General features: G+C 36.6%; 1 protein-coding gene across 13 annotated transcripts in view; it reads left to right on the top strand.

Moving 5' to 3' along the window:
• The window catches only part of LOC116888537 (transcriptional regulator ATRX), a 138,899-nt gene that overhangs the window by 56,189 nt on the left and 58,718 nt on the right, over positions 1-23,992 (top strand). For 10 of the 13 annotated variants that reach the window (XM_032889841.1, XM_032889831.1, XM_032889836.1 and 7 more), the window contains 5 exons: positions 1,102-1,215; positions 5,337-5,446; positions 7,171-7,238; positions 8,140-11,171; positions 18,439-18,511. In XM_032889841.1, the coding sequence (XP_032745732.1) occupies positions 1,102-1,215; positions 5,337-5,446; positions 7,171-7,238; positions 8,140-11,171; positions 18,439-18,511 (3,397 nt within the window). The remainder of the gene's footprint in view (positions 1-1,101; positions 1,216-5,336; positions 5,447-7,170; positions 7,239-8,139; positions 11,172-18,438; positions 18,512-23,992) is intronic. The other 3 variants (XM_032889832.1, XM_032889838.1, XM_032889833.1) reach the window with 3 other exon arrangements.

Below are 23,992 nucleotides of genomic sequence, written 5' to 3'. Positions count from 1 at the left end.
TTTGCAACAGTCTTCAGGAAGGCACACTAATTATTTTGAAATCTTGAGAGCTCTTTTCAAATGCTGGGGCTTCTCTGAGAGTAGACATGAAGGGGCTGTTGTTTCCCATCTTTGGCCATGTGAGTCTTTAAGGTTACTGCAGTCTGCTGGAGTCCGTCCTCTGTGCTCTTCCAGCCTTTTTGACGCTCCCCTTGGTTAAATAGTATTTACCAACTAAGTGGCAATAACTTGCCAAAACCTGCTTGGTGCTTTTACATATCCTTGTGTTTCCTGTGGAGCTCTGACCTCTCCTTGTGCTGATTTTCATTGTTCTTATTAATGGCCAGTTTAGTTCTAAGCCATTATGTTCAGTAATGAACATAAATGTTGAGGCTTGGATGATTTTTATGATGCTTCTTTTATTTCTTTTCTCTTCAGCCTGGAGGTTTTAGACTTACAGAAGTCTTGCTAAAACATTTTAATACACATCAACAAATGATCTCATTCCACAGTTAATTGGTTGACTACTTCAGTTTAAGTGTCTTAAAGTGATCTTCTGTTTAAAACTCTTCAAGGACTTTGAATGCTAGTGAAGCTTTGATGTACTGTGGGGGAAATTGTGTAGGCTAGGTACAGCAGCAATACAATGAGCTTCACTCTTTCCTACACTCCATAAGACCCTCCCCCAAAGCAATGTGGAAGAACTCTTAAAATCTTTAAGATTCTTTTTCTAATTTGGACTGTGAGAAAAATAGGATGTCTTTCCCCATCTGCCAATTACTTTAGGCTGTTGAGGGAACTTAGCCTGAATGTTCCTTTCATAACAGCTTTTGTCATAGGCACTATCAACATTGTGAGCTGGGCTGAAGCTTTCTACTTGACTGACACATTTCTTTTAGTTCATAATACCTTCCTCCTGTTTTTATGAACTAAACTTCACCAAGTAATTTGATTGCTGATACTTGGCCCTCTTACTACTACCCTGTGGTCCTTATACGAGTACTAAAAGCTTGACAGAAACAAACTATGTACCAGCAATGTTGGCTTTATCTGAACTGAAGTCTTGCACTTCACTTGCACATTTAATATGTGTAATTGGTTTTTTAAATGAAATCATTCTAGGTACAGTGATTGTACAACCAGAGCCAGTGCTGAATGAAGACAAAGATGATTTTAAAGGGCCTGAATTTAGAAGCAGAAGTAAAATGAAAACTGAAAATCTCAAAAAACGCGGAGGTAAATACAAGTGAAAATGAAACATGAGTTTAAATTGCTGTCTATGACCATATTGGAAAATCTGATATGCTTACTAAAAATACCTCCACTTTTCTGCCCATTGTTTATTAAAAGCACTACTTAAAAATAATTTCTGTTTCTCTTTGCGCTCTGAAGCAGAAAAGGTTAAAGTTCATATCTCAAAAATGCCTTTGCCTTCAGTGGCTACTAATTGTTGCAAGAAACTTAGCACTTCTTCTCCACATACTGGTTCTAGAGTACATATATGCCAGAAGAGCATGAGTATGCTCTCCAGTGGAAGCAATTTCAAATCATGCAAGTGTTTGCCTGTGGCCTCCAGGTAACTTCATACACACTGAGCAGTATATTAGGGACTACTTGGAGTACTTACTTAAAATACCAACCCCTTCATTCCTGACAAGTTTGAATTTCTGCATGACATCAAGAACGTGCCCCAGTTTGTTCTTCATGGACACCATAGAACTCATTGCTACAAGAAGTAGGAGCTGGGATAATGAACTCCTGCCAGCTTTCAGTCCTTTCAAACTTGGTTTTCCCTCGTATTCAGCCAGAGTATCTAGCCATCCATAGAAAAAGCATGGAGAGAGTTTGCTTAGAAATCTATAACAGTTGAGTTTGTGCCCTACTTTTTTGTGGGTGATTTTTAAATAGTGCCTATATATACTTTTTGGGCAGAATAATGGTCAGAATCTGTAACTATAAGAGGAATGAATCTCTCAAAAGTAGAACATGACATAAATCTCCAAGTAAAAGTATAATGGAAGTGTCCCTTTAATATTGTTTATAGTACATAATTATAAAATTATTGAAATTTTTAAAGAAAATTTTAGATTTTTATTTTATGTGCGATTATGTCACTAGAACTAGTAAAATATTTTCTGTACTTAAGATAATATCAGTTTATTAAATAATTTGTTAGGCTGCAGGTAAAATCAAGGGATTGTTATTTAGTCTTTTGTCCACAAGAGGGTGTTCTACCCCTTTTGAACGGAAAGATTACAATCAGATTCCTCAAATTTGTAGGAGGGAAGCTACCTTTTCAACACCAAAGCTAAGGTACAGTTTTTCAACCTTAATCACCCCATTAGTCGTAATGGGTAAGGATCAGTAGCACTTTCTTTTGTTCATGCATCCTGTAGTACAATCAGGTGACTGGACAGCATTGTATTAAGACTAATGTTTTTTGGTGTCTTCAGGGAAGACAGGTTAGATCTGAAATGTGAAAGGCAGAATGAAAGAAGGAGCCACTGTTGCCGGAGCGTGAGTTCCTAGTGCCATTTTGGTATGCTGTGGTACTTGGGTTTGGCAGACATGTTCCTGGAATTTTATTGGATACTCACCATAAGAATATGTACATCATGCTTAAGGGTCTATTTATTTTGTAGTGATAATGGTTATACCTAAATATTTGTATGTTTACTTTCATCTCAGTGATTTACATGTCTAAGCTGTCAGAAATCTCAGGAGATAAAATCTTAGGATTTTTAATATGTTTATGTGTGAATAACCTGGTGACTTGAGGTAAAGGATGGCTAGAGAGTTAGCATTCAGACATTCTGGCAGATTGTACCCAAATGGAACAGTAATTTGGGAAACTGTGAGGAAGGTAAAGTATACCAAATTATCTTAAATTAATTTGGAACAAAATCGTGACACAATAGCAAAGCAAAAGTACATTTAAGGAACTTAATCATAGCTTTGCCCACTTAAATTGTTTAAAGTATTTATTATACATTTTTTACATTGCAAAAATATTTTATTTTCCTTAAAATCTTTAAAATATGTAGAGCTAATATAAATGCAAGCGCCTTTTACATTTACAGTTACACTTTTTAAGATAGATTATAATTAAAAACAAACCTTCAAACTACATGTAAGAAAAAGTACATAAAATAACATTTCAACATTTTACCATATTTGCTTCAGATCTCCCTTAAATAAAATACTGACTCAGTCCTACTCGTATCCATTTTCCCCTCTTCCTATCCCTCAGGTAATGATTATCTTAACATTTTATGCATGTGCATGTATACGCATGGCTTTTTAGATCTCGTTGTGAGTCCAAAACAATTTTTACTCAAAAAAAGGATAAAAAGTACTATGCTGTTATATGCTTTGGGAGCGTTGCTTTTGGAATTTATCCATGCCAATATCTGCATGGGTTTAGTTTCAGCGTCCATACAGTACTGTACGAGTATAGTTCTCAAGTAGGAAACAGTGCTTATCCCCAACTCTGAGTCCTTTTGCACATGATAGAAACACATCTCCAAAAGACTACCAAGTTTCCAAAAAAATAAATTCACATGTAATATATATACACAAGAATACCTGGATGTTTAATGAATTGAATTTAACATTAGGTGAATTTTCATACTTGAGCTTTTTATTTATCTTCTTTATCTTAAGCCAGTATTCAAAATGTTTGTTTTTTAATATAACAGATTACAAATATCTAAGCTGAAAATAACACTGATGTCACATAAAATATTAGCAACTATATAGTAAAATCTTTCTGAAAAAGTGTTGTGTCCTTATACTTTAATATTTGTGTTCATGGTATTTTGAACCTTAAAGTAACAAAATTACATAACAGAATTAAATAAGAAATATACCTGATGTTTTGTCTATTATTTAGGGATGGCGACAGTCACTCATGACTATTTGCCTCCTTTTCGTTTTTGAATGTACATATTTGCACTGATTCACTTTGAAGGATAGTCACACTGTGTGATTTGGATCAAGGTTTTGATTGCTTATCAAGATCATCTGTAAAAAATTGTCTAAAGAGATTTAAATGTGTTTAGATGTGGGAATTGTTGTCTGTTGTCTGACTCTGTTTCTTGACTTTCTGTCTCTGTCTCTTTCTGTCTCTCTCTGTCTCTGTCTCTTTTGTGACAGGGCATCACTATGTAGCTCATGTTAGACTCAAATTCCTGGGCTCAAGTGATCCTCCTGTCTCAGCTGCCCAAATTCCTGAGATTCCAGGTCTGTGCCTGTTTTTGTTTTGTTTTATTTTTGAAGAGTCTTGCAATGATGTGATATTCTCAGAATGAGAAGGACTGCCTTGGTATAACTAGGGATTGAGAGTAAAGCAGGAGGGGCCAGAGCAATAGTTCAGTGGTTAAGAGCTCGTCGAGAGTATCCATGTGGTTCACAAGGCCTTGATTTGATAACTCTTTTGACCTCTGAGACTACCAGAAGTAGTACAGGCAATATGTCTATACACAAAAATTATACTAGAAAGTCTATGGTTAAATATGAGGCAGGTGAGGTTTTTTGTTTATTTTCTTGAATAAGTTGTCTTCAACTCGTTTTCTTGCAGTAAATATAAAATAGAGATGACCTCTCCCACCCTCTCAGACATTCTGCTTGCTGCTAAGAAGATGTCGTGTTTGCATTTGTCACAATGTCATGTTTGTAAATAGTAGACATTATTGATAAGGTAAAGGTAAACATAGACGGAAGGTAATTGGTGCTTAATAATGTTGAAGTAAATTTTGGGAATTGGTAACACCGTAAATTACCCAGTTTTTGTATACCATATTGATAGGATCTATGCAAACAATTGTATTTAAGAAGCCAAACCTTCCTGGTATGTCTAACGGAACTGTAAAATTGAAAAAGAATTGGTTTCCCCATTGCCATTCCCTAAGAAGTGATACTGAATTTGTTTGAAAGGCAATAACAAATGACAGAGCTCTTGAATCTGGATGTGGTGGCGTATGCCTATAACCCCAATATTGGGGAGATTGAGGCAGGAGGGCTGCTGTGAGTGAGGCCAGCATGGGCTACATTTCAAGTGTCAGACCATCCAGGGCTACTTAGCAAGAACCTGTCTATAAAAACAAAGAGGTTTTGATTTTCCTTTTAAGGAATTTCTTATGATATCTCTTTAGATTATATCTACTTGTAATAAGTTTTGCATCTGAATGATGCATTTATATCTCAGAATCAGTCAAGTTTGTTATGGTCTTTTCAAAGGTCAGTAAAATTACTCTTTTAACCCATGTCTAAAACATTTTCCCAAGGATTATGAACTCTATTACTTGTAATACTATATGAGTGTAAATATGTGAGTCATGGTCACTCTTTGCTCCTAGAAGATGGACTTCATGGGATCGTGAGCTGCACAGCTTGTGGACAACAGGTCAATCATTTTCAAAAAGATTCCATTTATAGACACCCTTCACTGAAAGTCCTTATTTGTAAGGTATGTATAGATTTGTTCATAAGGGGTTTTGTCCTTTGCAGGGCTCACAGTATATGGGGAATGCAGATGTGTACACTTCCTGAAAATGGCTATTATATAAAAGAATTTGTACTCATGGGCTTACAGGAAGTTTGCATCATTAAAATTTTGGAGATGATACCTAAGATCTGAGTAAGAATTAGTTTGGTTAAGTGGGATTATTTTAGTTTCTTCTAGATGGTTAGCATGGTGTTCAGAGGTTGGGAAGTGAAGGGGAGATTTATTGTATTTAAAACCTGCAGTTCCTTGAAAAAGATATGTGTCTTGCATATCATACTTTTGTAAATGTCCATGTCAGACATGCTTATGATTAGCAAATAAAAGATTTTAAAGTGTTTCATATATGTTAATTATAGCTTTAATAGTATTTGTGTACTTTTTTTATCTGGATTTAGTTTCAGGAATCTATGATACCAAGGTTACAGGATCTCTTCTCATGTTATTGGCTTCTCATGTGTATTAAAAGTAGTTGTGGGGCTGGGGATTTAGCTCAGTGGTAGAGCTTACCTTGGGCGCAAGGCCCAAGGTTGGGTCCCCAGCTCCAAAAAAAAAAAAAAAAAGAACCAAAAGTAGTTGTATGTTAGCTTCATTCTCAAGAAAATGAACTATTCAGCCCGGACTGGGGATACACACCTTAATCCTAACACTTAGGAGGCAGAGGCAGGTGGGTCTCTGTGGATTCCATCCCAGACTGCATTACATAGTGAGTTCCTGGTCAGCCAGAGGTCCTCAGTTAGACCCTGTTTCAAAAAAAAGCCACCTTTGAAATGAAGAAGGCTATAAGAAAACATGCCAGATGTTTTCTGTTATGAATATTTGATAGATTCTGACTTCTGACCTCCTCAGCTCTACCAAGCTTAATTTGGTTCCTTACACCCTTTCTTCTTTTCCTCCTGCCTTGAATTCATTTGATCTAGAGTCCTATCCAAAGTACCCTTTGTGTAGTGTTCAGTTTTAAGTTCTGACAGTCAAATCTTTTATCATTGGGTTTGCTACTTGCTCTCTTTGTCTATATGCTTGACTGTTTTTTCCTAGGGACCCCATGTATAGGATACTGACATGTTACTAATAACATGTCATTTCTCTTTCCTGGCCTCACTGGAAAGGAATTGAGTTAATGAGACTTGGATTTGAATACTTTCTTCTACTCTTACCCAGTTACATTAGATATTGGACATTACTTACCTGTTAATGAACCTCAGAGATTTTAAAATACTGTATGTTGTTAATTGTTTAGCTGTACACATATGTTTATATATGCTGTTAAACATTTTAAATAGCAGAAACATACATTGGTATTTAGAGCTTTGATAGCTAGTTGTATGAGATTAGAAATGTGTTACTAATGGATTGTCTTTTGTATACTTTTTTTTTTTTTTTTTTTTGGAGTGGGGACCGAACCCAGTGCCTTGCGCTTGCTAGGCAAGTGCTCTACCACTGAGCTAAATCCCCAACCCCCTTTTGTATACTTTTTATATAAGTAATGATCTTGATGAGAATTCCATTTCAAGGTGTCACGTAGCCAGTTTCTTGAAATAGTCCTATGCTTAGAAAATAATTAGTACTGGTTAGCACAGTTTTCTTGGCTTTTATCATTTAAAACATGCACAACTCTTTCATATTTTAATGGCTTCAAAGTAAGATTTGAGACTTCTATAATTTCCCCTTCTCTTTTCTTTGAATAGAACTGCTTTAAGTATTATATGAGTGACGACATTAGCCGTGACTCAGATGGAATGGATGAACAATGTAGGTAGGTAATAAATTTTCATTTAATATTAATCGTTGTCTACTTTGGGGAGTAATTATCAACTTCATTAGATGTATGTTTTTCTCCCCTAAGACGTGTGTGTGTGTGTGTGTGTGTGTGTGTGTGTGTGTGTGTGTGTGTGTGTAATAGTCTTGGCAGTCCCGGAACTTGCTTTGTAGAGTAGGCTGGCTTTGAACTTAAAATGATAACCTGCCTCCACTTCCCGAATTTTTTAACCAAAGGCATGCACCATCACTCTTTTTTTATTTTTTAAGATTTATTTATTTTATATATATGAGTACACTGTAGTTGTTTTCAGACACCAGAAGAGGGTATCAGATCCCATTATAGATGGTTGTGAGCCACCATGTGGTTGCTGGGAAATGAACTCAGGACCTCTGGAAGAGCAGTCGGTGCTCTTAACTGCTGAGCCATCTCTCCAGCCTGCACCATCACTTATATTAGATTAACTTTTAGATTTTTTTTTTTAAAATAATATTTTTAAATCATTTGTCTTTTTTGTCTGTGCATGATTGTGTGCAATTGTGTGTAGTTCCCCTTGGAAATCAGAGGCGGAGTTCCAGGTAATAGTGAGCTGTCTGATATGGGTGCTGGGAACCACATGTCCTTCTGCTGCAAGAGCACCATGTTCTCTTAACTCCTGAGCCATCTAGCCAACCATAGTAGATCCATGTTCTGTAAAGTTTTCTTGGTTATGTTTAGTTGTTGGTTGAATTCCCCGCCCCCCAAACCTTGTTTAGTTTTAAATTTCAGATAAAAGTAAGCAGACCATCTAAATTACTATTTTAAAAATGCTGGTAGGAAATTTAAATTTTTTTATCAACAAAGATGTTGAAATTACTTTCACTAGAAATAACATTTTAATCCTTAAACGTCATTTCAGATGGTGTGCAGAAGGTGGGAACTTGATTTGTTGCGACTTTTGCCATAATGCCTTCTGTAAGAAATGCATACTGCGCAACCTCGGTCGAAAGGAGTTATCGACAATAATGGATGAAAACAATCAGTGGTATTGCTATATTTGTCAGCCAGAGCCTCTATTGGACTTGGTTACTGCATGTAACAGTGTATTTGAGAATTTGGAACAGTTGTTGCAGCAAAACAAGAAGAAGATAAAAGTCGACAGTGAAAAGAGTAGTAAAGTATGTGACCAAACATCCAAGTTTTCTCCAAAGAAGAATAGTTCCAGTTGTAATGGAGAAGAAAAGAAATTAGAGGAGTCAGGTTCCAGTTCTGTAACCTCCACTTCCTCAGCACTAATTGTGCCCAAAGAGCTGATTAAGAAGACAAAGAAACTGATTGAGACTACATCCAACATGAACTCCAGTTACATTAAGTTTCTAAAGCAGGCAGCCGATAATTCAGAAATGAGTCCTGCTATGAAGTTACGTCAACTGAAGGCTTTTAAATCTGTGTTGGCTGATATCAAGAAGGCTCATCTTGCATTAGAGGAAGATTTGAATTCAGAGATCCAAGCTTTGGATGCTGTACACAAGGAAAGAAATACCAAAGAGCTTAAAATCACAGATGCTAAGTCTGAGACAAAAATGAAAAAGGGGGAAAAATCCTATAATACAGAAAAGAAAGATTTTTTAAAGTTAGATGCTAGGTCCTCAGTAAAGGCTGTAGATAGTGAGTGCATTCCAGGAGAAGAACACGAAGCACATAAAAGTACTAGTGGTGAACATAAGGGTAGGAAAGATGGCCCTCAGTACGAACCCAGTAACAGTGCTGAGGACTTAGATATGGATATTGTGTCTGTTCCTTCCTCGGTTCCAGAAGACATTTTTGAGAGTCTTGAGAATGCTATGGAAGTTCAGAGTTCAGCTGATTATCAAGGGGATGGCAACAGTGGGACTGAGCCAGAACCGGAGAGTTCATCTCTAAAATTAAACACGTCTTCAAAAGATAACAAAGGAAATATTAAATCAAAAGTCACAGCAAAAGTAAGAAAAGAATTATATGTTAAACTCACCCCAGTTTCCCTATCTAATTCTCCACTTAAAGGTGTTGACTGTCAGGAAGTTCCACAAGAGAAGAATGCTCGTAAAAGTTCTGGGGTGGCCCGCAGCTCAGAGAAATGTAGACCCAGAGAGGAGAATAGCGATAATGAGCATTCAGTTGAAAACGATGTCACAGTACTTTTAGAAGACTCCGATCTTCGAAGATCCCCACGTGTAAAAACTACACCATTGAGGCGACAGACAGAAAGCAACCCTGCTGTGTCCAATTCGGATGAAGAAGGTAATGAAACCATAAAGGAGAAACAAAAGCTGTCAGTTCCAGTAAGAAAAAAGGATAAGCGAAACTCATCTGACTGTGCTATTGATAACCCTAAACCTCATAAGGTACCCAAAGCTAAGCAACCAGGGATTGGGGATCAGAATTCAGATTCTGATGAAATGCTAGCAATCCTCAAAGAGGCAAGCCAGATGTGTCACAGTTCTTCCTCGGACACTGACATTAATGAACTACCGATAAATCGTAAAAGTCAAAGGGGGAAAGATGACAATGGAAAAAGGAAACGGAAAAATTCCACTTCTGGGTCAGATTTTGACACTAAAAAAGGAAAATCGGCTGAAAGCTCTGTCATTTCTAAAAAGAAACGCCAAAACTACTCAGAGTCCTCTAACTATGACTCAGAGTTAGAAAGAGAGATAAAAACTATGAGTAGAATTGGGGCTGCCAGAAAAAGTGTTTCTGATAAAGAAGAACATGACTTCTCTGAAGATGCAAAACAAAGCAAAAAAGTAGTAGATAGCAGAGGGCATGAGAGGGGGAGGTCCGCACAAGAGGGCTCGTCTGGTGATGACACTGGTGATGCTGAAGGTGGGCCGGGAGAGAGCAGCTCCCTACGACAAGGTTCAGTTGAGAAAGGCAGGAGTGTAGTGGAATTCGGAGACATGGTTTGTAAGAGGCAGCAGTCTGCTGTTTCCTCTGCCGGTTCTGAAAAGCCTTCAGGGAAAGAGGAGAATGTCCACTCTCCTGAAGACAAAAGGGTTACTAAAAGTAAAGAAAAGAGGAAACATCTGAGAACCAGAACAGGTAGAAAAGGCAAGAGTGATGTCACTGATAGGTTCCGGAAGAAAGAGCAGAGCTCTGAGTCTTCAGAGGGTGAAAAGAAGCAGGGCAGACAGAGAACTGGGACAAGGGGAAAGAAAAGTACAGACTTAAAGGAAGAAAAGGTGAAGAGAGAGCGGGAGTATGAGTCTTCCTCTGATGGGACCGAGAAATTGCCTGAGGGAGAAGAAATTGGTCTGTTCTCTAAAGGCATAAAGCAGAATAAAAATGACACAACTGATGGAGCAAAGAAAGGCAAAAAGTGGAAAGACAAATCATGTGAAAAGAAGGAAGAACTATCTGATAGTGTTGATCGATTGCCAGTAAAAGGAGAGAGTTGTGACTCTTCCGAAGATAAGAAGACCAGGAATAGAGTGTCTCTGAGAGAGAAGAAACAATTTAGCTTGCCTGCAAAGAGTTCAGGGAAGAGGCCAGAGTGTTCATCATCAGATACTGAGAGATCCTTGAAAGGAGAGTGTTGTGACTCCACCGATAAGAGAGTGAAAAGAATTGACTTGAGAGAAAGAAGAAGCTCAAATTCAAAGAGAAGTACCAAGGAAGTAAAGAGTGGTTCATCATCTTCTGATGCTGAGGGAAGTTCAGAAGATGCCAAAAAGCAGAAGAAACAAAGAATGTCAGCCAAAAAGAAGACAGGCAATACCAAGGAGAGAAAAAGAAAATCCTTAAGAGCAACTACTACCAAAAGGAAGCAAGCAGACATTACTTCTTCATCTTCTGATATAGGGGATGATGATCAGAATTCTGCAGGCGAGGAAAGCAGCGATGAACAGAAAATTAAACCCGTGACTGAAAATCTAGTGCTGCCTTCACATACTGGATTTTGTCAGTCTTCAGGTATGCAAGAATAAATTTTAACTTTAAAATTTATAATCTGTCCCCTTTTAGGGTTTCATATTGTTGCTTTTCCCCTGAAGTGAAATGTGGTTACTGTTGAAGAAAAGCTCATTTAAAATGTATGTAGACATTTACTGTAGATGTTTATTTGGACGCTATCATTGGAGGGCATTTCAAGCATCGGCAGACACACCAAACTGTTGACTAAGCAACAGAACCCTTTTTCAGTGTTTATGTGTTTCTCTGGAATAATACGCAGTAGTTTATGAAGGTAAGTCAGGTTTATGCTATTCCCCGACTGGGGATATCCCACGAAGCCAGGTTTTGTTAGCTATTTCTTCCCAGAGGCCGTCTTAAACAGCCAAATTCATAGTAAAAAATCAAAATGTATTCACTGCGGCCACATTGGGAAGAAGAGGGACAGAGATCGAGTGACTCCCTATCCACTCAGCCTTGTTTTGTCTTCTGAAGTGAGATTAAGGTTTGTAGAGGGCCGAGGGTATTTGCCTGTCTTGCTGTGGTTCCCACTCACTGTTGACCCATCAATTAGGCTTTAGTCATTCTTATCCTACACACATTTTCTGTGTTTGTTTTTAAAGTATGGAATGCTTCATGAGTTTGTGTGTGTGTTATCATGCAGTGGTGGTATGACAAGTTCTTAGAGCTGCGGAACCTCTTTTCCCAGAGCCAAGTGCTCCTTTTGGCAAGCTCCAGGCTCCCAGCTTTTTCCTTGTCCTAGCATTAGATTCCTAGTGAAATTGGAGGTTCCTAGTGAAATTGCCATTTCTTGGATGTAGTTTTCAGTGGTTTGCTTGAAGGAGACACTTAACGTCTCCATTTTCATTTTGCCAGGCTGGTTACAGTGTCAGTAATTTAATAGGTATTTTATTCATGCGGTGGTGGTGAGTGCTTGATACTGGTATAACATGGCATAAAAAAGTTTTGGCTGCTTTGCTCTGAGATTTTTGTTAAGTGAAAAGAAATAATTTTGTGTCCCATCAAATTCGCTGAAACTTTTTAAAAAAGATTTTAAGATAGCTCTCACACACAGTCTTAAACTCAGTCTATCCAACCAAGTTAACTGAGGCTGGTCATAGTCACTTCTCTGAAGTAATTTGTTTTGATATTTGATGGTAGTAATTCCCAGGGCCTTGTATATACTAGACAGATGTTTTAACACTGCAATTTACTTTATCAGAATCCTTCCCTCAGCAACTTTTATCTAATGATATGAACAGATATTTCTCATTTAAAAACACTACCAAAATAAAGGAAGAAAGAAAGCCCCAAAATGTCCCACCCTGATGAATTAGAACTGGATCAACTTGCCCTTAATACCAAGAAAAATACTTTTTAGTATTTAATTTTTATTACAGCTTCAAGAAAATCACTTGAATAGTAAATGTGCCCTCTTTGTCTTATTTACTTTTTAATTAGTTAAAACACTGTCAATTAACTAAGAATATTTAGAATTATTAAATATATAACTAGGTTTCATAGAAGTAGGTTTCATAGAAAACTGTTTCCAGATTAGGCAAAAAGTAGAAGAAACTTTCTTTTATACCTTAATTAGTTTCTCATTTATCCCAGTTTTTTTTTTCCCTTACTTTCAGCAAAACTTAAATTTAATGAATTCATCTATATATCCAGTATTTGCTGGGTCCTTAGCCACATTTCCTTCCTTGTGAATGCCTTGATTCTTTTTTTTTTCTTTTCTTTTTTTATTAACTTGAGTATTTTTATATACATTTGAGTGTTATTCCTTTCCGGTTTCGGGCAAACATCCCCCCCTCCCCTTCCTTATGGGTGTTCCCCTCCCCACCCTCCCCCAACAGTCTAGTTCACTGGGGTTCAGTCTTGGCAGGACCAAGGCCTTCCCTTCCACTGGTGCTCTTACTAGGATATTCATTGCTACCTATGAGGTCAGAGTCCAGGGTCAGTCCATGTATAGTCTTTAGGTAGTGGCTTAGTCCCTGGAAGCTCTGGTTGCTTGGCATTGTTGTTCATATGGGGTCTCAAGCCCCTTCAAGCTCTTCCAGTTCTTTCTCTGATTCCTTCAACAGGGGTCCTATTCTCAGTTCAGTGGTTTGCTGCTGGCATTCACCTCTGTATTTGCTGTATTCTGGCTGTGTCTCTCAGGAGCGATCTACACTTCTGCACTTCTTTGCTTCATCCATCTTGTCTAATTGGGTGGCTGTATATATATGGGCCACATGTGGGGCAGGCTCTGAATGGGTGTCCCTTCAGTCTCTGTTTTAATCTTTGCCTCTCTTCCCTGCCAAGGGTATTCTTGTTCCCCTTTTAAAGAAGGAGTGAAGCATTCACATTTTGATCATCCGTCTTGAGTTTCATTTGTTCTAGGCATCTAGGGTAATTCAAGCATTTGGACTAATAGCCACTTATCAATGAGTGCATACCATGTATGTCTTTCTGTGATTGCGTTAGCTCACTCAGGATGATATTTTCCAGTTCCAACCATTTGCCTACGCAGTTTTTTTTTTAAAAGATTTATTTATTTAACATATATGCACTGTCACTATCTTCGGACACACCAGAAGAGGGCATCAGATCTCATTACAGGTGGCTATGAGCCACCATGTGCTTGCTGGAAATTGAACTCAGGACCTCTGGAAGAGCAGTCAGTGCTCTTAACCACTGAGCCATCTCTCCAGCCCTATCCCCGTTTTTAAAATGGAACTAACTTGTTTTTTTTTTTTTTTTGAAAAAAAATACAAGAAAAAAACCTTAACTTGTGGGCATTTAATAAAGCTCTGGAGTGGTTTCATGTGATACCACAAAAATGAAACAGTATTTCCACTATGAAATATTTGAGTGCTCACACTTAGAGAAATTAACACTTCAGATCAGGTTTTCCTATCAAATGAGAGGTTTTGTTTTTGTTTTTGTTTTTCAACATCAAAGTATTATAGATTAAGAATGGTTGCTTTGTATTAAAAATAGATCTAAGAACTGGAAGGATGGAGTAGATTCCAACTCCAGGGATCCAATTGGGTGGATCCCAAACACCCAAACATCTGTTACTCCATCTCCCGGACATTTGCACACATGTGCACATACTTGTACTATAGGCATATGCACATAGTTAAAAACCACCAAGGTATCATAGTTACTTTGATAGAAAATGTTTTCGTTATCAGGTTAGTTGGGAAAAACCCTATTAAAGATTAGAATGTAAGAATAAAAAGTTATTAGTACTTATCATTGTATACAGCGTTACTATTAGGATATCCTAGGTAAGTGATCTGATCTTAAACACTCTTAAGATTATCTTCTATGATTAAATGGCTTCTCTGGTGAATTCTGCATATTTAATTAAAACATTACACTGATTTTCATTTCCTGAAAAAGCCTTCTCTCTTGTGCCCTCTCTCTCCCTCTCTCTCTCTCTCTGAGTGTTTGTGTTTGCATGTTCGTGTGCATGTGCTCATGTGCAGGTCTGGGTCTGGAATGGTAGAGTCCAGTCCTTCATGTCTGGTAGGCAAGTCTTACACCCCTGAGCTACATTCTTACTGATTTGACATATGTTAACCATTCTGTTTTTCTCTTCTTCATTATAGTTCATGAGTGTTTTGCCTGCATGTATGTCTGTGTACCACACGTGTGCCTGGTGTTCTTAGGGGCTTGAAGAAGGCTTCAGATTCCCTGGACCTGGGGTTACAGAAGTTTGAAAGCCACTATGTGGGTACTGTGAATCAGTCTCGGGTCCTCTGCAAGCATAGTGAGATTATCAAAGGCCCTTAACTGCTGAGCCATCTCTCCATCCCCATCATTCATTTTTATGTATTTTTTATTATTTTCTATTTGATTTTTATATAAGACAAGGTCTTCCTATATAGCTCTAGCCGGCCTGAAATATGTAGACTAGAACAACCTCAGACTTGTAGTAATCTACCTTTTGAGTACCGAGGTTATGAGTTTGTAGCACCTGGTCCATCAGAAAGTTTCTGTATTTCTTATATTTGAATTTATAATACTTTGTGTACTAAGTGATACTATTCATTAGACCTTAGAAGATGGCAGCTTATGACAAATACCCAATGAATGTATTTTTCAGTAATCCCATAATTCAGTACTAGCCTTGCTCACTGTATTCCCTTTTGGCCAGGAGAACTTTGGCATGAAGGACGTGGGCTTTTTTTTTCTAGGGTTATATATGGAAAAAGCTTGAGAAATCTGTCACTTAATCAGATGCTAATCTTTCAGCATTTCTTATGAGCCAAACCTTGTTGCTTGTGAATTTCTTAGGACCAAGTAAAATACTTGGGATAAAAACTGGAAGATAAGTTTGCTAGGGACTTTACCCTACCAAAACCTAGGGTTTGTTAATAAAAATATCCAATACAGCAAAATATAAAATGTCTTGGAGGTGAATAATATACACAGAATACAGTTTTTGAACATAAACCTAGGTATGAGCCAATGATAAAAACATTGCTTAAGAATTAATTTACTTGTATGATCAGCATAATATATAATGTTAAATGTATTCATTTTTAAGGTTTTTTTTTTTTCCTTTTTCTTTTTTTCGGAGCTGGGGACCGAACCCAGGGCCTTGCGCTTGCTAGGCAAGCGCTCTACCACTGAGCTAAATCCCCAACCCAAATGTATTCATTTTTATGTCCAGTTTAATTTTATGTGACAAATTTAGAACATTGTAAAAATGTCCCTCCCCATAATGAGCTTAGAATATTCTAATTTATCCAGTAGTATTTGGGTATCTCATAGCCACAACAGTTCCCTAGAAATTGGGACTCGAGAATGGCCTGAACACAGAAGATGATGGGCATGATACGGGGAGGCTATGCTCTAATCCATGGCAGATTTGCCCAGTATTTAACAGCCCTTGCTGCTTTTAGAAAGGTCCTGAGGTTTTGTACCCAGCACAGTCATCTGTGACTTCGAATTCTAAGGAAAATAATATAATCTTTAAAGATTTCCTTTTTCTGGGCATGATGGCTCATTCATGTAATTTTAGCTCTTGGGAAGATGAATCAGGTGGAATGCTTTGAGTCAGAGGCCAGCCTGACTACATACTGAGTTTCAGGGAAGCCTAAGCGACAGAATGAGACCTTGGCTTTTAGAAACCAAACGAAACAAAAATAAAATTGAGGAAGCTACAGCGGGGCCGTAAATGAGCCATTTAAATATTTTAGGGGTAAAACTTCGAAGAACATGTAGCATTTAGCTTGACTTTGAAGTTTAGGACAGTTAAAGGATATTATATCGGCTGGCCTGGTGGTGATGCTTATAAACCCAGCTCTCTTGAGGATGAGGTAGGATCACTGCAAGTGATCTGAAGTTGTTGTGGACTACATTGCAAATTGTTGATTGAGCAGGGCTAAGTAATGAGACCCTTTCTCAGACGAGAGATGGAGGGTAATATAGTTTGCAATATGCTCTTTTAGTATTGTTCTCTTCAAATCGGATGTTGACTTTTGGCATTTAGCACATTTCTATCCAGAATCGGTAGGTATTCATTGCTCCTACCACCTTAGTGCTAGCTTTCAGATCTCTTGCCTTGCATACACTAAGCAAGTGCTGTACCATTGAGCTACATTTCTCAGCCCAGTGTTTGCGATCTTTATACAGATATTTTCTTTCATTTCCCCCTATCATTTTGTCATGGAAAAAATGGCAAGTAAAAAGGGGTAAGGGTCTTAGATACTCACCCATTGTAACTTGTGTAACTAATACAGTGTCGAATCCAGGAGACTGAAGATTTATTTAGAGTTCAGTAGGTTTTTAAAAATTGTTAATTTATGTCTACATTTGTGTCTCTGTGCACTTGTGTGAGTGCCCACAGAGTTCAGAATTATTCCCCTGGAGCTGCAGTTAACAGGCAGTAGTGAACTGCCTGACAGGGGTGCTGGGAACTGAACTCAGATCCTGTTGATGGACAGCAAGTGCTCTTACCACTGAACCACCTCTTCATCCCCTTCAGTATTTGCTTGTTTGTTTTCTTGAGATAGGTCTCATTGTGTAACCCTACCTGGCTTGGAACTTACTATGTAGACCAATTTGGTCTTGAACTCAGATATTTTCCTGTGTCTACTTCAAGACTGCTAGCCTTAAAGAAATGTACCAACTTGCTCGGCCTTTTAAAAGTCTAAGCTGGCCTCAATTATCCTTTGTTTATACTTGTCTGGTATTGAGATTACTGGCGTAAACCACCCTACCTAGCTTGAATTTAGTATTGTACGTACATTCATTCTCTGTCTCCCACCACACTGTATGGATGATATATATAGAGGTGATATATATAATATGTATTATATATATGATATATATATGATATATATAGAGGGGGGAGGGGGAGAGACAGAATGTGGGTTTATCTAGTGTGTAGCCCAATAAATATGTCCAAACGTTTCCTTATTATGAGCCCCCTCCCTCCTCGCTGTATTGTCCTTTCTTTGTCTTCATTACTAATTAACAACAGCTAGTCATTTGCTTTTAGAATTTGTTAGTTTGAGATTGGTATTTTTGAACTTTCTCTTCTCTGTAATTTCAGAAATAATAGTAAACGTCAGTATAAGTATTCATATATATTGGCATACATAATATTAACTAGAGTTTAATATTTAATTTATTCATTTGAGGTAAGTTTTTTGTACCATGAAATCCACAAGTTTCAGTCCTTCCGCCTTCTCTCTTTTCTGTGTTGGGATAGAAGTTTTCGACCTTGTAAATCATAGGCTTATGCCTATGTTTTAGGGCCTGTTACAGCCTCAGCCATCTCCTTAGATCCTAAGTAAAAACAATAGAACCTTTAAAAATGAAATAAGTCTTAGTGCACTTGAATGTCTTTCTGGGTACTTCACGTCACAGATTTTGTATGGATTCAAGTGTGTTTTTCAATTACTTGGTACTACCAAAATGTAGAAGCAGTTTTATTATTCTTCATTGATACCAGAAAAAGGTAGATACTTGTTAACTTCAGACTTTGAGGAAATCAATACAGTGCTTTAATGAGAAACCACTGGTAATGATGGGAATCAACAATCGCCTCTGAAAATGCTTGCCTTTAAAATTCTTGTGCTTTGAAAGAACCCTTGGGGTCATCGAAGAGTTAACTGCTATTTCCTGTTGGTCCTTCGTAAATTTCCCTTGTACTTATTTTAGATTTCAACAGTTTTATATAGAGCCTAGTAGTTTGCTCTAGCATTGTTGGATTTCAGTTTTATTTTATGCAGTTTTACTTGTATAGACAATTCAAAGCTAATTTTAAGTACACTTTTCCCCCAAGGAGATGAAGCCTTCTCTAAATCAGTGCCTGCCACAGTGGATGATGATGACGACGACAATGATCCTGAGAATAGGTATGATTCCATCCATAAGGAACTTAAGATTATAACACACCCTAGGCATGGGCGCAAACAGCAACAACGCAACAAGAACCAGGTTATAAAAACCAGGAGTTCCTGCCTTAGAAAGACTCGCGCACAGTCTTCTTGCAAGTTTGAAAGAAAGGCCAGAAAATGGGCTAAAGCTCAGAAACCTTAAGGGAAAGTAAATATCAGTATTAACACACCTAGCATAGGGTGTGTTATAAACAAGAACTGTCAATTTATGTTTCCATGTAAACTGATAATTTTCAAGACTTTCAATTTTGATAGATTAATGCAAGTAAATAATAATAAATGACAACAGACATCTCTCTTGGATTATTCTTTTGTCATTCAACATGGTAGTCCTATTTATGAAGACCTGTGAAGAGTAAATAAAGATTATTGATATACTTAAGATTAGGAAATTGCTTTCCAACTAAGTATCAATTGGTAAGTTATCTAGACATATTCATATTCTAATCTTTATTTCTCAAATAAAATAGAAGTAGGAAATATGACATTATTAACTTCACTAAGACTTAAACAACTTGTTTCCATAAAAACAGTGAAGCCTATATAGTTATAATCTAAGGCATGACTGAGGGAAGAAAAGACACCCCCGTCACATCTCGTCAACATGGTTCTATACACATTTTAACTGTTTCCCATCCTTTCATAGTCATAATATTCAATGAGAAGATAGCATGATGTGTATAGTGAATGGACAGCTTCTAACCTTTTAATAATTGTATGATCTTAGCCTGGTGACTTTAACTTATTTTGCTATAATTTTAATCTCTAATATTGAAAAACTGATAATATTTTCTCTTTAATTCTGGTATCAAAATATGAGATAACCTGGAGATGATCTTGTTAAAGAACACTAAGATGGCCATCTATTCTTAATAGAAAGCTCTAGTTTTACGAAAGTGAAAATATTATGTGCTTGCTGTCATAAATTTGCGAGAGATGAACCAAGTGCTGTAAGCACATCTGTTCTGTGACCTATTTTATGACTTGCCGATAGTGACAGGTTTCTGTTTCAGCCATTGGTATTCTGTTAGTAGACTGAGTACGATAATTAGGATGAAAGGTCATATTATTTTGCATTTAATTAGAGCTCATTAATAAACCCAAAGACTCAGCCTCTGCTTTCCTATTTACCTTTTTTCTTACAAATGTCTGTCCAAGTTATTTGATGGGATAATGTGAACGAGCCCCACAAAGGAGTGTTGAAAGCATACGGTGTGTAGTCAGGGATTTGGTATATCATCAGTGCTAGATTATAAAAGCATTTAGAACATTTGTCTTTGAGAATGCTTTTTCACTTACAAAAGCTGCTGTTTTCTACGAACCACAAGCCTTCCAATGTTACTAGTTGTTAGTCCTACTTTTTTTAACTATGAGAGATGAACTTTTATGTCTAACTACCAACCAAACATGTTGTTAAGGTATAATTTTTGTAATAGCTTATCAAAAATTAATTTTTTTACTTTTAAAATGATTGGATTCTATCTCTCTGTAACTGATAGCTATTATATTGGATAATTTCATTAATTCAATTTTGTATTTGTGATTAAAAAAATGCAACCGTGGTAGTTATTTTGGAGAGGAATTGAATTTTATTTTGAGCATGTCTTTATACTCATTTTAATGTGTTTTTCTAAAACTTAAAATTTATGACTTGTTTAATATTTACTATACCAAGGAAGCATCTTAATATGTATGGTATCTACCATTGATATCACTGATGGGAACACAGATACCTCGTTGCACTATTTTAGTACAGAAAAAGTATGTGAACATATTTACATATGCACTAACCAACTTCTAAAAATTTGTTTGCAGATCATGATTCAATTTTGGCATTTTTTTTAATTTCATATTTTTTGAGTGAGATGTATCTTGGTAGAGAGCATATTGTAAATGTAAATTTGTACACAATTGTATAATTGTATGTAAATTGTGTATAAATTTTATATGCTTTGCTTTTCCGGTAGTATTGTTAACACATGTCCAATTTACAAAGAGGTAAATAGTGTATTGTTTCAAATGCTTAACTTTGGATGCAATAAATTTCTGTAAAACGTTTTCTTGTTCAAGCATTTAATTTTAATTATGATGTATCTTTCATAAAAGCTCATAAAACTTTGTGAGAATAAAGTTATATGGCTTAGTTTATAAGCCAAAGAAGTTTTCTCATTCCTGAAATTAAGGCAGTCAGTACTTTGGATGTCTAAAACACATATGTTTGTGTTTTTGTGAAGGCTTAACAAACAATTGGGTTTTTTTTACTTGTCCTCTTTTAAAGCTGTAATATTAGGAAAAGAATAAGGCGTTTTTGAGGTCATTAAGAAAGTCCTATCTTCAACCTGGTATCTGCATCAAGTTCCAGGACAGACAAGGCTACACAGAAAAACCTTCTCTTGAAATTGAAAACCAAAAAAAGTGCCCCATGTTCACTATTTTATTGTGAATAAATAGCTTCCTATTAAATATTTAAAAATAAACATATTTCCATTGTGAGTTAGAAGGGTCCCATTTATAAATTTCTATTTAGGTGACCAAGTATAGTTTGTTGAAACAGGTAGCTGTCCTTTTTTTGATTGAGCTTTTTTTTTTTTTTTTTTTAAAGAAAATGTTAGTGATTTATTTTTTTTCTTTTTTTTGGAGCTGGGGACTGAACCCAGGGCCTTGCGCTTGCTAGGCAAGTGCTCTACCGCTGAGCTAAATCCCCAACCCCAAATGTTAGTGATCTTATATTTTGAAATTTATGCAACTGAGGATTTTCCTCAGATTTTTTCATGTTAAGCTTATATAATTTTTAAAAGATAAAATAATAATAATGCCAAATGTTTTGTGTTTCCTTTTTTTTTTTTTTTCCCGGAGCTGGGGACCGAATCCAGGGCCTTGCGCTTGCTAGACAAGCACTCTACCACTGAGCTAAATCCCCAACCCCGTGTTTCCTTTTTTAAGACAGGGTCTCACTATGTATAGCCCAGGCTAGAACTCAGATATATCCACCTGCCTGCCTCTGCTACCTAAGTGCTGGGATTAAAGAAATGTGCTGCCCACTGCTTGTATTTTAAGTTGTTATTTATCATACTTGTGTGAATGTGCTGTTATGGTAAGGTTTCCTTTGCTTTTCGGATAGTTTAGGGTTTTGGTTTGTGTGTGCGTGTGTGTGTGTGTGTGTGTGTGTGTGTATGGCGTGCTGTGCGTGTTTTTTTTATTTATTTATTTATTTATTTTGTTTACAGCGTTCTGCCTGTTTGTTTGCCTGCAGGCCAGAAGAGGGCACCAGATCTCATTATATCTGGTTATTAGTCACCATGTGGTTGCTGGGAAATGAACTCAGGACCTCTGGAAGGGCAGACATTGCTCTTAACCTCTGAGCCATCTCTCCAGTCCTCAGATAGTTTAGTTTTAAATTGCTCCTTGCCTTGGAGACACAGCCGTGCAATTGAAAAAAAAAATTGGTCTGCAAATCTTAGCCAAATTTCTCTGGAAATTTTTTCAAATTTCACAATTTGAAGTTTTTATAAGACATTGTTTTAACTTGCCTAGATTTTACTGTTTGAATAGCCCAGATCTACATATTTAAAGATTTTTCAGAGCATATCAGATTTTGGGGATTCAGTGTATACATATATTATAATTTCTTTTGTTTTCATCATTATATCTCGGGACTTTTTAACCAAACATTTCTCATTGTTTATATTTTAAAACTTATACTGTCAGTGGGTCTCAGTAATAGAATATTAGTGTGTGTTCACAAACATATACATTCTTAGTTTATTCTTCAAGAAGATGTACATGGTTTTAGTAATATTGTACTTTTTTTCTCAGATTTTCTCTGGATGACACTAAATTAATTTTTCCATAAATGCCAATTATGGTGTGGAGATTATTGATAATAGTTTTACTACACTTAGAGAATGAGACCCTTGTTTCATTTGGCCATAGGGTTTTTTTTCCTTTAAACTACGAAATACACAAATTATATTTACTTCTGTTTGTATGAAGTGGATATTCTACTAACGAATATGTTGTACTGTTAATACAGCCTAATTCCTTGGGAAGAGACTAATGATTATTGGATATTGATCATAATGAAGATATTTAATGGTTACTTGCGTGATTTTAGTAGAGTTAGTGAAATAAGTGTATCACAAGTCTTTAATATGGCTTTCATTTGAAATACATTTCCAGATGACCCTCTCCTCTGCATGTACTTCTTTATTTGCCAAATCTAGACTCTTTTCCCTGTGGCTTTTTGTTTTTCAGTGGTACTTTTTTGGTTAGTAAAAGTTTTTAGACTCTTTATTGCACTTAAAAAACAGACCGCGTTTGAAGTGAAGAACTTTGCTTCTCGTTTTGTTGGAGTAAAGGTTTTAAGTATTTAGGGGTTTTACGTTAATCTTTTTCAATTATTTTCTTGACATAGTTCTGGTAAGTATAGTCAATTAAGTCTAAAGGAGTTGTCACAAGCTATAGGTAGAATTCACTGGCCTATAACTAAACTGATTGCAGCTGTCACAAAATTTCTTCTTTGTACTAGACACTTCATCAAAGAAAGAAATAGTATCGGTACCATTCTTATTCTGTGAGTAGGGCTTACATAGTATATGCAATAGACTTTCTTGTTTGGTGATATTGGGATTTTGAGCAAATGAGAAATAGTCTGCCAAAAACATTAGTGTTAGCAATGGAATTCCTTTTTCTGACTTGATAGCCTTTGTTTTTAAGTTTGATATTTTAAAAGTAGGAATTTTAATTTAATTCTGTTTTTATTTTTCAGTATAAGAATATTGAATAATGAATTTTTTAGTATGGCTAATTGTCCTTTATTGATGTTAATGTATTTTTTTCTTAATAAATTTCCTCTAAAAGCTTAGATTTTAAAAAAGATTTAATATATATATTAAATCTGCACGCCAGAAGAGGGCATCAGATCCCATTACAGATGGTTGTGAGCCACCATGTGGTTACTGGGAACTGAACTCAGGACCTCTGGAAGAGCACACTGTGCTCTTAACCACTGAGCCATCTTTCTAGCCCCCTAATTTTTCTTAAATAAAGGCAAGAAATATTCATTATCTTACTTTTCCTTTTCTCTTAATATTTTAGTTTTTGAAGACTGGCATTTGTGTTTGTCCTTGGTTGTCTTGGAACATGTTCTGTAGGTCAGGTTAGCCTCAAGCTCAGAGATTTCTGTCTGACTCTGCCTCCTTAGTGCTGGGGTTAAAAGTGTGTGGTTACCACTTTGCCTAGCTGAAATACTCATTTTCTAATTTGTGTGTTTTAAGCAGAATAGCCCACGTATAAAATATTAACAACCACAGGTTCTTGGTTTTCTTTCTTTTTTCCTTTTTCTTAAAACACGTCCTAAGACCTGGAACTCACTGTTCAGACCAGCCTGGCTTTGAACTTAGCCCAGGCTGGCCATGAGCCCAAAGTTCCACCTGCCTC

The sequence above is a fragment of the Rattus rattus genome, chromosome X, assembly GCF_011064425.1.
Source record: "Rattus rattus isolate New Zealand chromosome X, Rrattus_CSIRO_v1, whole genome shotgun sequence".
In the NCBI taxonomy this organism is placed as follows: Eukaryota; Metazoa; Chordata; class Mammalia; order Rodentia; family Muridae; genus Rattus; species Rattus rattus.
This window is presented reverse-complemented; position numbering and strand designations above follow the sequence as displayed.